Source organism: Betta splendens, chromosome 13 (genome assembly GCF_900634795.4).
Source record: "Betta splendens chromosome 13, fBetSpl5.4, whole genome shotgun sequence".
Taxonomy (NCBI): domain Eukaryota; kingdom Metazoa; phylum Chordata; class Actinopteri; order Anabantiformes; family Osphronemidae; genus Betta; species Betta splendens.
The window spans coordinates 17,911,831-17,926,918 of record NC_040893.2 but is presented as its reverse complement, the minus strand read 5'-3'; the positions used below and the strand labels follow the sequence as shown (position 1 = coordinate 17,926,918).

Sequence of the window (15,088 nt, the reverse complement as noted above, 5' to 3'; positions counted from 1 at the left end):
ATCTGCCCTGACAGGTACAGCTTTCATGACGGGATCCAACTGGGATTTCAAATACTCTAACCAGGCAGATAAAGCCCACAGCCTTAAGAATGTATCCACGGCGAGTCTGAGAGAAAATAATAAAAAACACTGATGGTTTGAGTGCCTGTCGAAAAAGCTGACACTGACTGCATTTTAATGGCCGACGTTTTCGTTGAGGTGCTTCGCTTCACTTTCTCTGCTGTTCCTTCCTCGCGAAGCGAGCGGGGGAGAGAAAGAGGGAGAGAGAGAGAGAGAGAGAGAGAGAGAAAACACATTTAAAAGGAGGACATCGAAAAGCAAAGGAGAAGCTTGTCTAAAAACATGAAGAGGCCAAACAGTCGCTGAGCATCTAAGGACGGCGTTTGAAGGACGATGGCTATATTGCAATCGAGTTATTTATTCATTGTGGAGTAAAAACGGCCGACTTTCAGTTCTACGTGCATCGTACCCCTGTGTATTAAACCGCTGCTGTTATTTAACTTTAACGCGTCTGTACAGCACTGAGCACCGCAGATTCCTCCTCGTGTCTCATCGGCAGCTTTTCTCAACTTATACTTTGTATGAATAAATAAGCAAACTATCGCAAACTTATGCAGAGCTAGAGACACATGCAGTCGGAGAGCAGCGCTGCCGCTGGGCCACTTCCTGCAAAGAATGTATCTGAGTAATAGAAGCACAAGAATGTTGCAGGCCGATATTCAGGCTAACAAAGCTAACTCGGTGGCGTACGCAGTGCAGCAGTGGAGGAAACATCAGCCGTATCAGATCCATGGCCAGTTTTCCACTACACGACGGGCTGCATCCAGCTATTTCCAGATGCAGCCGTGATGTGGGGCACCACTGTGACACACCTGACCGCAGCACAGGTAGGAGAAAGTTTAAGTATATGACAGCTGAGCGCAATGAAAAAGCACTTCTGGACTCTTTGAGCTTGTCTTGTTTACCTCCTCTCGCCTCTGAGTGGCACTTTCATCTGTCTTCCCCCCTAATTGGATCCTCTGCACACATTCCCATCGGAGGATCTGCATCTCCTCATCGCGCCAGCGCATTTACCTTCCTCGCACACATTGCACATTTCGCCTTTATGTGTTTACAGCCTCTTCGTATAATGACAGTCAGAGCTTTGCCCTCACATTTATTTGCATTTCCTCCTGAACCAATCCAGTGTCTGAGGCCTCCTTAAAACATCAAAAGAAGCACCGGGAGGGAAAAGATTTCGTTCGTCTCTAAATGAAAATAAACCCTCAAAAACGGAGTAAAAGACGGAGCAGCGAAGCTTTTAGTGCTGCGCCCGACATCCACCCTATCAAGGCTGAACTAAAAACACACGGCTGCACTGTACAGGAAGTAAACACCAAAGCAGCTCGCGATTAAGACTCGGCTTTAAGAAATTAGAGGTGAAAGACTGGCAACAATGTTACCAACTGTTGGCGAAAGCAAAAAATATGGTAGCAAGCGCTGCCAAACATGCTCATTGTCCTCCTCTGATGTCCTCGTCCACCGCGATGCTGTCGTTTTATAGCTGGAAAAGCAACACGGCTTCGCACCCGTCCGGGAAAGTGCTACAGTAGCGCGAGCTGCAGCGGGCGCCCAAAGAGAGCGATGTCCGTTATAATAAATACAAATCTGTCAGCTTTCTGTCCCCTTCACATCCCTGATCATTAAGCCTGCTGTAATCACAACTGGGGGACTCATTAAATTCCTCGGCGCTGCTCGCCGGGAAGACAGACAGCCGACGCTGCTAAAGAGAGCTCTTTCTGAATCACTGGGCTCTGCTATTATTTCTCTCTAATAGCATAACAACAGCACTATGAACAACTGACTCATATTCCTCTCAACGCTGACTGCTAAAATTACATCACAGCGGCACTGGCCTTGGAGAAAACGCCGCTGTTACAATCGCAGGTCTTTACGAGTCACATTTGCTTTAAAACAAGTCTGACACGATGTTTAGATCCCGGATCCACTTCGGAGCCCAGAAGGCAGCCTCTCAGAGCTGAGTTTTATTGGTCCAACGCCCTGAGAAGCCAGGGGTTGATTGTCATGAGCCCTGTTTGGCCTTGGATGGATAGTGCCTCATCCTTTTAATGAAATCAAATCAACCTACATACAGCTCCTGTCTCTGCTATTTTTAGACTTTCAGGATGAAAAGCAGAGTTTGTCGTACGACATCTGTACAGTCACACAAGTTGCTTTAATATTAAAAGCATTTTGAAATGACTTGTAGTGGATCAGCTGTCATTTATCATCAAAGGTTTATGGGGATCCTCTCCCGCATGCATCAGGTAACTCCGATCTCTCCATTCCTGTCCTTTCTACTCCCCTTACAGGCATTTACCGTCTTAGTCCAAATATCATCGCTTATTGATTTTGTCAAGCCCAAAAGATCAAGTTACCTTACAGTTATACAGAAAACTAACTAACAAAGACATCATTACTCGGAGAAGGCCTGGGCTGAATGCGCTGTGGCATTAACGACATGAAAGGATACTTCCCTGGAGCGTCTACGCCGACCCTGTAGTCCTGGAAGCTCTCAACGGGGTGGAAGTTGAAGATGAAGACCACATTTGCCCTGTCAAACACAATGACCTTGTCCCCTTCGTGCTTGGCGCTGACGAAGGCCTGCGGGGGCAAAGCGGGAGAAAAGAGCGTCTAATAAGATACGTCTTCATGAATAGTCATTACCGTCTCATCTTGGGTTCGAAGAATAGTAATGGGCATGATATCAGTGGACCGCACATTTCCAAACAGGCCCAGGAACATTCCCACATCACTTTTTCAGGTGGCACTCGTCAGCAGAAAGCGGAGGCCCCGGCCGGCGCGGAGCAGACGCTGTCAGCTCCAGACAGCTGCACATGATAAATCCGCCACTCTCCTGTGGAGCGAGCTACTGTTAACGTGTCATTAGCAGAGATTATCAATGTCACCCAAACCCCTCTATTTTTGGTGCCTTGTTCCTGAAGCCAATCACAGGGCAGCATATTCACAGCTGAAGGGGAAGATAAGCCAGAGCACACGGACTGGCAGAGAGGATGGAGGTTAAGGCATGAGACCTGAGCCTGGAATCACAGCCTGGGCTAAACATAACATGCTTCTGCTAACGTGGATGCTATTTGGAAAAATCCACCCAATCAAAATAAAATAACCCCAACTACCAGCTCTTTCCTGACGCGTGAGCAGCCTCCTCCAGTTTGACGTTTGCTGTAAGAACCCGTCATGCTTCTGTTTCTGTCTCTGCCTGAAGCGTCACGCTGACCTCAAATGTTCGGGTGAAACATAGCCCAGAGTAGCTGAGTGAATCCCTACAGAGGCCGCGGTTCTGACTTCAGCACAAAGATTTTTGTCAAATCACGGTCAAAAAGAAGAGAGAGAAGCTGCTGTCGTTCTCCACGGGCGCTGACGTCAGCGCAGCTGCAGGTGCAGCCAGAGGAGGCTGAGGAAAAATTGGACTCAAACGTTGGCCCTTCAGAATCATTTGGCTGCATGCTTCCAGGGACTGAGACTGAGAGCTGAGAATTCACTGAAAGATGGAACCTGCTGTTAGACAGCAGGCCAAACGCCTTCACTTGCCTCCATTCTTACCTTTGGTGAGAGAAAAGCTGCTCTGCTGGGTTCGGGTCGACTGATCGAAGCCAGAGCCGCACAGAGAGAGTCGAAAAAGAACAAGAACGCATCCGAGGAGGACGCGTTGTTGTGAAGGGATAAAAGGCCAGTGGAGAATTCTGAGACACGGCTGCTGACCACTTCACCACCGTGAAAGACAGGAGAACGGCCTCCGTCGCCAGACAGGCGTCTACTTACAGTAAGTGTCAGGTTTCAACATTAGGTCACTTAGTTGAAAGTGGCAACTGTCAGACGGTTATGACTTTATATAAGAGAATTATTTAGCAGATGATTTAGAGGCGATCGAAGGCTTGGGAGCTGTCATGTGCTGTAATGTTTTGCATGAAAAGGAGCAGGAGCAGTCAGGTAGCAGGTCGGCTCAGGTGCCAAATGCATTCATGGTCCCTGCCAGGAGCATCCTCTGGACCGGCGCCGCCTCCCGCTGCACAGCACTCAGCCAGAAACTCTGCTTAATACGACCGTGAGTCGGGACGGACCTTTGATTGATGGAGCAATATGCAGAAATGATCCTGGTGAACTAGACGTGTCTGTAATTATGTTGCCCGACACTTTGTACTCCGCTGCATTAGTCCGTCTGTCAGGGAGACGTCTGCAGGTCAGAGTGCAACACAGCGAGGTGACGGGCTCCAGTCTGAGCGCTGCTGCACCCGAGGCTTATTTCGAATCAATTAAACAGACTCATTTCTAATCCTGCTCGACTTAGCTACTCTCTCTATTTGTATTATCCCATTACTTTGCCACCCTCAAGAGAAAACTGGAGGTAAAGAGAGAATCTCTCTTACCGTTTCCTTTGACGGCAACACGAGAAACAAGGAGTTTTTCCAAATTGAACCTCGTGAATTCCCCGTGAATTGTTGGCATTGTAGGATCGTGTGCGTTTGACGCGTTTGCAGCGTACAGTGAGTGCGGCGCGTCCTCACCGGCGGGGCGGCCAGCCAGCCGTACTTGTCTTCGGTCCGGTTCATGTCCCGGTCAAAGGCGTAGAGCTGACGGTAGCGGAGGTGATCCGTATCCAGTAGGTTGAACTGCCGCCGGGCGTAGTGGTAGCTCTGATTGTTCCCCTCTCTTGGGAAATCCAGCCACTCCGGATGGCCGAACTCATTCCCTGCCACACAGAGAGCGTCATTAAAGGATGTACAATGAAGGGAAAGGCACACGGCTGCCGTAAATTAGCACACTCTATTGTACCACGCCACATAAGCCTACTTTCAAGTTTGGTGCCATTTTTAACAAGATCACAGATCAGAGAGAACGGCGCCAGCGACAGGCTGCGACCTTTTTATAACCTCAGCAGAAGCTGGCGCCGTCCATTTCAAAACACGTGCAAAACTCGAGAATCGCCCCGTCAGACAGGGACCTGCGCTTTCACACAGGAAGCTTCCTTCATGGGCTCATACACAGAACTGAATGTGCCCCCGTCGCATTGAATCACATAACAGCATCCTAACGTCACGCTGCCACCGAGCAGCGGCCACTCACATACAGTACGTGAAGCCGGACGTATAGCGCAGGATACGGTTGCCGCCACGCTGTCAAGCCGGGAGATGAGATAATGAATCCGTCATCGGATGTCACAACAACATCGTAAAACAACAGTGGGGATAATTGAATTCTGAGCTGAGGGAGAAACACACAGGCAAGAGACAGGAAGACGGGTGACAACAGAAGAGAGGCTGCTTGTTTATTTAGTGGCCAACCCCCCCCACCAGAAAATAAAATAAAGTCTGAGTGATGGCATGAAGTGGAACGGACAGGCAATGACAGCGGATTCTAATGAGAACCATTATGTAGGTGTTACAAAGAGTTAAGGAAAAACTAGACAATACAGCGCTGGATGACTGGTGGGGAGGAAGTCGCCGCCGCTCCAGAAAGTAGGGCAGAAAGACGTGCAGAGCAGCAGAGGGAGAGAACGAGGAAAAAAGGAGAGAAGGGGACTTTACTTTTAACATGTGCATAAAAAAGCAGCCTCCCACACAGACAAACTGGCAATGTAAAGGAGAGGATTACACTCAGACCTGCAACACTGGTCAAAGGCAGACCTTCCTCCCTGAGGAGGAGCTCCAGGAGGAGCATCCACCCGACATCCACTGTCCAGCTCCACACTGGGAACACATGGGCTGATGCCTTAGCATGTCCTTAAATACTCATCCACTGTTTATATGCTACAGTACAGTTGACTTCAATTCAGCCAGATGTCATTTTGTTCCAAATCACTCGTGGTTCTATTCATCATTTCAAGGATGTCAAGGACGACAAATATTACATCTGCATCCACTAATGTTCCATTCATTAGCTCCTGTTTTTCTCTGCCGTGTGACCGCGGCGCCGAGCTCCTCGCCGCCGCTGGAACCGGGAGCCGCCCAGCGTCCGCGGGCCGCTCGGCTGTGTCACCAGGTGACAAGAAGACAGCGGAGCTAAAACTGCCTCCCACACTCTCTGAGAATACATCTGCCGTGAGCCGCGCTGAGGAGGTGGTGGCAGGAGACATGCCAGGCCGCCCGTAAAGACACAGAGACAATCTGGCAGCGCTCGGCAGCCCTGGAGACAATCTCCTTCTCATCTTCCTCGCTGTGGATGTGAGGAAGTCAGGTGAGTAAGCTGGCCGGGACTTCCAGCGCGTGAGTCGGTGTCAGAGACCATGAGCGGTGAGCCTCACCCTCGTGGCCCTCCTCACTTGTCCTTAGAAGCCAACTGTAAGTCGCTATTTATCACCCCTGGTCCCTACAGAATGTGTGAAGGCGTCGTAGCAGGAGCCTCTTAACGACTAAGACTTCCGCCTTTGACAGAGTTGTTTTTCGCGGCCGCCTCAGCCGAGCAAATGAGCAATTTGGCCGTGTCTGTTAGAGGCGCCGTGGGCCGTGTCGAGGCCCCGGCCACGAGTGGCAGCCGATACGTCTGCTGGGCATGACAGCCCTCAAGCGCTAAACAATGGAGTTCCTGCGTGTGCGCCGCTGCCACTGTCTAAAGTGTCAGTCTACGACCTGATGTCCTGAGAGGCTCAAAGAGGGAACGGCCCATTTAAAGCACCCGCTCGGCTCCTGGCATGCAGCGTGCCATTTGGTTCAGTGTTTGCACGATGAAACACCGGGTCCGGCTCAGCACCGGACTGGAGCTACTGCCGGTCAATCACAATTTGATGCAGACTGCGGTGTCTTGCAGTTAATATATAATTAGTTATAAATTCTACATATGACAGAAAGAGTTTGGGGCTAAGGAAGTGTAGCATCGGTGCAATTCTCCACCTGCTATAGACTGAAGTCGATTATTTTACACATTCCAGGGAAATGATTACTTACCTCCAAAGTGTCACGTAATCGTTTATTTATAGTAGGAAACTATAGGCTGTCTACGGTCTCAACCCACGTGAATATGCTACTGAGGAATGGACGATTAAGCTGAATAAAAAGGTGTCAAGAACATGCTACAATTTGACAAGCCTGCTTTTTTATTTCCAGCAGGCAGTCACAGCAAGCGTCCCGTCCTCTGGATTCAGGTACAGTAGCCTTCACATGCTGTCAAGGCCTGTCAAGACTCGGCTCGCACAGAAAAAATGCGCCTGATTTTTGGGCATGCTGTTCATGGATTCAGTCTTTAAAATGGATGGCAGCGATTCCTCCCAGCGTTGGTAAAGCACATTAAGATCTAATGAAACTAAGTAGATTCACAAAAGAAAATGGGGTAAGACACTTTTCCCTCGAGCAAAGAGTCAAGTTTCTTGCAGCGATTTTCTAAAAACCATCCCACTCATTTGAGATTGTTAAAAACCATTTGGGGAAGTGAGGTCACCGATGACAACAGCTGCAACAATGAGTCAACAGGTGGAGTTTTACAGGTGGAGGCCACATTTCTTTCCTGACCTAAATCCAACGGAGCCTCTGGGACTTTATGTGTCAGCGTATCCGACGCCACCTGGTTGCACCTCAGACTGAGCTCAGCGATCGGCCGCCCTGGGAGGAGACACCCAGCCCATTCTATTAGACGGCACCAGGCTCACATACAGTACAGGTACACCAGCGCATCCGAACGCCTGAGCAACGGACTGACGGCGTGTCTTTGAATCTAGCCGTCTGTACAGTAGGTTTCCCCTCTCCATCAAACAGTCCTTTCATTGCGAACACATGACCCAGTCAATAACGGTAGTGGGATCCAGGTTCTTTCCCCCACTGAGCTCTGATGTGCTTTCAAAGTGTTTCTTCAACTTCTTTGAGCAGCTAATTTGATAGTGAGGCGTCTGCCTCCCCACGTTTGACCTGCATGAGCACGAACACCACAGAACAACCGACTGCAGTCTGGATGCGTGACACTAGCGCACGCGAGGCGTAAAGAAACACACCGACTGTCTGCTGGTCTGACTGATCTCAGGACTGTGCTTTGATAAAAGCCTTTGGAGAGCTTCACTTATTAACAGTGTAAAGTGCACCCGGCGCCTTTGCCTGGATTTGCTATGTTTTCCGTCGTTATTTCACAAAGTCTAGTAAAGATGATTGATTTCCTGTACGGGTTGATTTACTAACCTGTGGAGGCCTTTGACTCATCCTTTCATTCCCGCTTTAAAGAAACACATCGGACACGCCTCCGTTTGGTAATAATCGCCCTCTCCTCAGCGACACGGCAATGCTCCTCCTGTATGCCCACATTAATCACCACGATAATCACCTTCCGCTGCCTCCTCACAGCCACGAGATACCGGAGAGCACGATCAGGAATGAAACGTACAACAATGAAATGTGATGGATTATCTTCCCAACGCACACATAAATAAATTGTCATTTGTCGGGGGAGCGACAAAAGGCTGAGGAGGAAAACAGCCGTTTGCAGCAACGTGTGATAGCAAGTGTGCAGCTTGGTTTAGCTCAGCTTCACATGCGCTTGGTCACGGGTCACATGTTTACGGGTAGAACCTGCTTTACCTTGTCTGACGTTATTCTTTAGGCATTATTAGTTTTCCATGTGGCTACCGACACGCTACCAGGCTCCTCTAGCGGTATCTTCAGACTCAGCTGCCAGCAAAGCAGATGTTTTCCCACATTCAGCCTGGTTCTGCTGGAGGTTTCCTTCTCTTTAAAGAGGGAGTTTTTCATTTCCACTGTCGCTATCAAACTTTAATCACAATTTAAAGTTAAAATTATTATTATATATGTATATATTATTGCTTTATGCTGGATTTATTGAATTTTAGTTGTATAAGGTCTTAAACAGTACTTTATAAAGTGCCTTGATAGCCTTTGTTGTGAATTGGTGCTATACAAATAAAAATTGAATTGAATAAGAGCCTGACAGTGACACAGTCCCCTCAGTAATTAGCAGCACAAGAAGAAGCCAAGGATCAATGTGTTTTCCATCGGAGGGATTCTGCCCAAAGTCGATCAATGAGGCAGTCCGAAGGGAAGCGAAGGCGAGAGTCGCAGGTTTTAGATTCAGCGCAAACACACCAAAAACAACAAGCTGCACTCGTAATGCAATGAGTATTCGCACTCGCTAGATTGATTTCTTATTACTGTGTTAATGTCACCCCCCCCGCACTTTAAATAAATGTTACTGGTCCAAATGCACAGGTGGGATCGGCCCATTCGCCTAAAACCACACGCCTGAAGCCTCAGCTCGCCTGAGATTATCTATTTGAAATGTATGAGGAGCAAGGGCTGGTTTTTCATTGTCCAAGGCTGCAGAGACACTTCATGAATACAGAGTCTCAGGAGAAGTTTTTAGCTCAGTAATTTAGACTGTAAATCTGCAAGGTTATCTTAAGTGTCTGCGAGCCCTGAAAGTCAGGAAGTGTGAGCGCCTCCATTCTGTCCCTGCTGATGTAATGATAAAACCACTGAGGCGTTTCATTACTGCCACGCCACTCGGCGCTTTAATGTCATCGACGCTCCAACATCCCTTACAGTATCCGTCTCCCAGCATCGCAAATACAGACGCTGCCTCCGTCCTGTTGCCCGTGGTGTTTGCTATTGCTCACGGGTAAATAAATGGGTTTTTCTAGACCAGGCACTTCAAATTGATTTGCTTGCTCAAACAATTTGCTCCTGCTCAGCACTGGCTAAATGACTCTGGCGTCATTGATCCATTGACGAGGCATGTCATCTCGGATTTACTTGATTTGCTTTTTTTCCTGTCTTCCCCCTTTGGCCGGACTATTCTCCCAACCCTCAAAACTTTAGAAAGTTTGGAGTTTCAATATCTACAGAAACCGTTGTCACTCGTCGATGAAAACTTTGAAATCTTTCAGTTCCCTAATTTTGCTCTTCAAAAAAGAATTAAAATTGCATCCATTATGATAGTTATAAAAAGAAGATAGCACCATTATGTTAGTCAGCGGGACAGTAGCTCTCAGAGAAACCAATATTCCTTTTATTACCTTCTTAATACTGGTCTTCTAAAATTGCTGCTCCTCAAACCATCAAGCATTACTTAGAAAAATGGGGTTTTAAACGTGACTTTGCCTTTTTGTCTTAGTAATTTAGCAAAGTTTTATTCAAGGGAATGAAGCAGAGTAACAGGTAACTAACTTGATAAGCAATCAAGCGAGATTTAACTTTTCTTTATTGGTACTTGATGAGACTTTGGATTGAAGACAGGCAGCAAACAATGTGAAAGTTGAACTGTAAAGCAATGTACTTTTGCTACTATAGTAGATTTATGTTAAGAGTGTAACAAAAGTGAGAAATCTGTGTTTTTCTTATCCAAAATAGGGTTAAATCAATAAAACAGTTGTCAAACGTTTTAAGTCTCTTTTACTGTATCAGCTCGTGATGACTGTGGCCGACACAGAGCATGACGAGTACAGCAGAGGCTGCTTCTTAACTGCGCCACAGAATCCAATATAATTACTGTGAACTGTCCTTCAACTGCCCACATGGGGTCAGTTCCCTGACACCCTGATGATGCTGTGATTGCCCGTCTTCAGCTGCTTTGATTGGGCTGCACATCAGGCCACTTAGCAGGACTTCACTTCCCACGGTACGACTGGGCATCGCGGGGAGCGGCGAACGACGCCGAATGCAGAGAGATCGGGGGGAAATGCTCGGACCGTCTAGACTCAGAGCTTGACCAGAACGCCTGGTCACAAGGTGGAGCTGCAATGCTGTGGATCTGTATGCGGCGGTTGCATTAAGCCAGTGGGCGGCATATACAAGGAGACACATCCCATCCACCAAGGTCAGCGTCAGCTGTATTATTTATCACTTTATTATCTATATCAGTTGGTGTCGATAAAGCCAGAAAACGAGGAGCATCTCAGCAGCAACTGAGAATTGGACCCAATTGGAAAAAGAGGGCTCATTAGGAGGGGACTAGTCCAGAGATGCATCCATGTATGAATACAGCAAACGAACAAAACGAGCACTTTACCCCAATTAGAAAATAAATAACAGCCACTTTAAGGCTTTATGAATTTGGATGTGCTTAGTGCTACTCTTTGCTTAATGTCTGACGTGAGCCAGACAGAAATAAGACACTATAGCACAAGAACACAACAGCGGTCAGTGCAAATGAAGACTGTGGGCACAGCTGAGGAATTAAATATTCACACCCAGGCATGTTTCTGCCTGTTGCCTGTGAAAGCCTTTCATATATACAGTGGGAGAGAAATGAAAAGAGTGATGGGTTCTTATGTTTACCTGAGGGCAGACATTTAAATTCAGGACAAATCAGGTTCCTGAGACACTTTGTGTCGTCTCAATGTCAGAACAGCATTAAAAATGGCCCATTTCAACATGATTATACAACAATAATACACAACTGTATGAATTGGATATACTTCAGGTTAATATTGCCTTTTCTGGTCCACAGCATTAGATGCTCTGTCTTGCTACGATGACTCACCCATGAAGTTGAGGTAGCCTTCTCCGCCCAGGCCGTGAGTGAGCAGGCGAATCATTTTGTGCAGCTGCATGCCGCGGTCGATGATGGGTGTCATGGGAATCAGGGAGCTCATGTTGGTGTACATCTCCTTGTCCATCAACCAGAAGGCCAGAGACTTATCCCCGACCAGAGCCTGGAGAGGCAGGGTATGTTTTACTGCCCACACACCGACAGCGCCGGCTGAGCTGACACTGGGAACATGCAGAAAGGCCCACCTGGTCGTGACTTTCTGCGTAGGCTATACATTTCTCTCCATAGCGCCTGTTGGTCAGCGTATGGACAATATTGCCCATGTTCCAGTCTTCATCCTTTAACTCCTTCAGGATCTACACGGTGACAGAGAGGGGTTATTGAAAAAGGGTATGATAGATGTGTAGCCGAGAGATCCGTTTGGGCTCTGACTGATGTCTGAAGCTCGGTATTTCAGTTCTGGCAGTCTTTCTACCTTTCCTAAGTTTTCTGGGAGTAACACTTCTTCCTGAGATCAATCTCTGTTTTGACATCTCTATATCCACACTGTGAGTTATGTCTACCTTTGAATGGCGGTAATGGAGTTTTTAATAACTTCACTACAGCCCATGGGTAGTAAGGCATCAGCTCTCCGCACACGAGATGGGCAAGGTCAGACCCTCTCATCCAAACGGAGGGATTCAACAATAAATCCAGGCGCGGAATCAATGCCCCGCCGCCGGCCTGCCTACACGCACACGGCCTGCCAAAAGAGTCATTTCCAGAGGTCAGAGGGAAATGGGGGCCGGAGAACATGCATGTCAAGCACGTCTGCCCACACGGCTGCTGCTATATGGCCAAACTAACAGGTCACAACCAGGCGCGCCACACCAGGCAGAAACAGCAGAGGACGGAGTCCAGACGACCACATGCGGAGACGTATCGATATCCTCCCTGGATGCAGGAGAAGCAGAGTTTTTGCCCTCCAGGAACCCTTGGTGATAGACACGCAGCCTCTGATTGGTGGAGGAGCAGGCGAGACCATCTCGGTGACAGGCTGAAGTGTGCTCGCTGGAATTGGCCGTGACAGCTGATTGACATGCCAGGAAACCTTTATATTACGCTACAGGGCCATAATCCTCAGAGTAAAGAGGGTAAATTGTGCCGATCAATACGACTGAGATGAACTGGCTGCTCCACCTAAACAGAGGCTTCCCCTCTTCTCTCCCTCTTTATATGGTTAATATATATCTGGGCATCTCCTCAGTCGTCTTCATCCCAGACTGTGTGTGGCCACTTTACTGGAGACACCTCCTCCTTTTCCTTCAGCCATGCATGTTTAATGTTACACATAACTACGTAAGCCTCATTTTAAGGATGCTGAATGAGCATTTTTAACATTTTAAAACTGCAGATAGGTGACAAAAACAGAATGAACAGAATCAAAATCATAAATAATTATGATACATATTAACATCATTTTTATGAACGTAATAAATCCGTCCACCTGCACTGTGACCGCGCCTATTGTACAGATCCGTGTACAATCAGACACTTCGCGCTTCCTTATGAATCATTACAATTCAATTCAAGTGCAAAAGTGGTCGGGGAGCAATTAATCCGGCAGCGCGAGCGTCGGAGCAGAGAGAGGAGTGACTGGGTTGACGACTTCCCCACCACCAGCTCACCCACACCAGCCCCAAGCAGCCAAGCTTCCTGGCACCACTGACACTCCACTTCATCAATGATAATGAGCAGTGCACAAATCTTACTTTACAAGCCTGCTGTCAGGAGCCAACCAGAGTGCCCAGATTAATTAGGCAGAGCCAGAAATAATATATATATATATATATATATATATATAAAAATCTAAAAATCAAGAGCAGGATGAGGTCACCTCCCGGCTACTGACATGCCGTGGTGAATTCAAGAGCCTCTCCACCACCGTTACATGGTGCTGGAAAGACCAAATCTGTGAAATCTGGCCTTCACATCCCGCTTCTTCCGTCTTTGCCTTCACATCCACTGGAGCTGTGTTTGAGTTCCGGTTGCTATGGGGACATCCTCTCCATCTCCTCCTCGCAGGCAGTGCCACCCCCGGAGACGAGCCAAACCCGGTGCAACGCTCCCCTGGATCACGCTAATGCCTCCCTTTATTTTTATTTCCAATTATGGAAACTAATAAACTTTTGGCCCACGCCAACGTCTCCGCCGGAGGCTCCACTTAGCCCAAAGGTGCTTCTTGGCTCAACTTTTTTCCTGTAAAAACCCTCGCTGCGGCGCCTGAACCCGTTAACGCTGTACAAGAGGACTCGCAGTGCAATTAGCTAACAAAAATAAGCAGGACGAGGCTGCCGTGGAAGGAGGCGAGCCGAGGCTGACGCTGGGTGAGCGGGTCAAAGAGAGTGGGCGCCCTTTAAAGGCTGCCGCCGAAGCCCTGACATGTTTACATAAACAAGCTAAAACCCAGCGCCGCTCGCCAGGAGCCGGGATTTTATTAGGTCGCGTTAATTGAAAGTGTTTCCAGTATGACGGACGGAGCGGAGTAAGAGTACTAGAAATTGATTTTCTAATACGGAGAGCGGCCGTGCCGAGTGATATTTTCATTCAATTAAAATAAACGGAGGAACAGAAACAAAAAGCGGCACGATTGACTCGGAGGTCAATGGACCCGGAGCCGAGAGAAGCGCGGGGACGCGTGAGGATTCTCTGCATCGCTTCCTCTTCCAGGCGGCGACCGCGAGCCCTCCACCTCCTGCGCTTCTAATTGTTTCAATTACATCTCAATCTATTGTAGCTGGAGGCAAGGGTGCTTGTTAAATTAGAGGGCTTTTGTAACATTATCCATTAGGACTGACAGCATTTTATGGTCATAATCAGATCAAATCATCCAAACTTGTGCCGTGCGCCTTATCTAGTCCTCTCATTAGGATATCTTAATTTTTCACAGCCTGTTGGTCCTAGCAGCCTTCTGCAGCCGCTAAATGAGTCATATCAATCAGTCATGCCGAGGACGAAACGCAGCGTGAGGCCCCGCTCGAGGAACCGAGAGATTCATCCGTGCGCACATGTGAATCTATAAATAAGCTCGCAGCTCTGCTTCTCTGCGTCGTTGTATCTCCTTCCTTCTGTTTCTGCTGCCTGCCTGTCTGCCTGTCTGTCTGTCTCCCCGTCTGTCTGCAGCACACACCTCACTGGAGGCTCCACTTCAGCCCATTCAAATCCCTCCCTAATTGACACTCTGTGAGAAGAGGCAAGGCTAGCCCTGAGTGCACTTCACTGACTATAGCAAGGCGAGTCCATATGAATGCCTCCCTGCATGGAAATACATGACTGGTGCTGCACAGTTGCCCTCCGCCGGCTTTACAATTCATGTGGCATCAAGTTTCCTCGGAGGCAGCAAATTTAATTGAAAAAAATTTGCAACAACACGAAAGTATCAAAACAAATAGCGCATTGCAAGCGATGCTGTTTGAAAAGTAAACACGGAGACGAGTCCTCCTGAGGCGTCCCCGGGATAATCTGGTGAGGAGGCGGCGTCTCGGTGGCGCAGCTCTGCCTGCTGCAGCGCCAGCGCAGGCATCGCCGAGAACAAGGTCAAGTCTGGGACTACGGTGCCCCCCCATCC

The 15,088-nt window shown here is 48.2% G+C and overlaps 1 protein-coding gene across 1 annotated transcript in view; it reads right to left on the bottom strand.

The window, feature by feature from the left end:
- gbe1b (glucan (1,4-alpha-), branching enzyme 1b) overlaps positions 1 to 15,088 on the bottom strand; it is a 51,865-nt gene that overhangs the window by 11,254 nt on the left and 25,523 nt on the right. Inside the window, exons 11-14 of the mRNA XM_029171146.3 lie at positions 11,727 to 11,837; positions 11,473 to 11,644; positions 4,566 to 4,750; positions 2,513 to 2,643 (exon numbers count right to left, since the gene is read on the bottom strand). Of these exons, the coding sequence (XP_029026979.1) occupies positions 2,513 to 2,643; positions 4,566 to 4,750; positions 11,473 to 11,644; positions 11,727 to 11,837 (599 nt within the window). The remainder of the gene's footprint in view (positions 1 to 2,512; positions 2,644 to 4,565; positions 4,751 to 11,472; positions 11,645 to 11,726; positions 11,838 to 15,088) is intronic.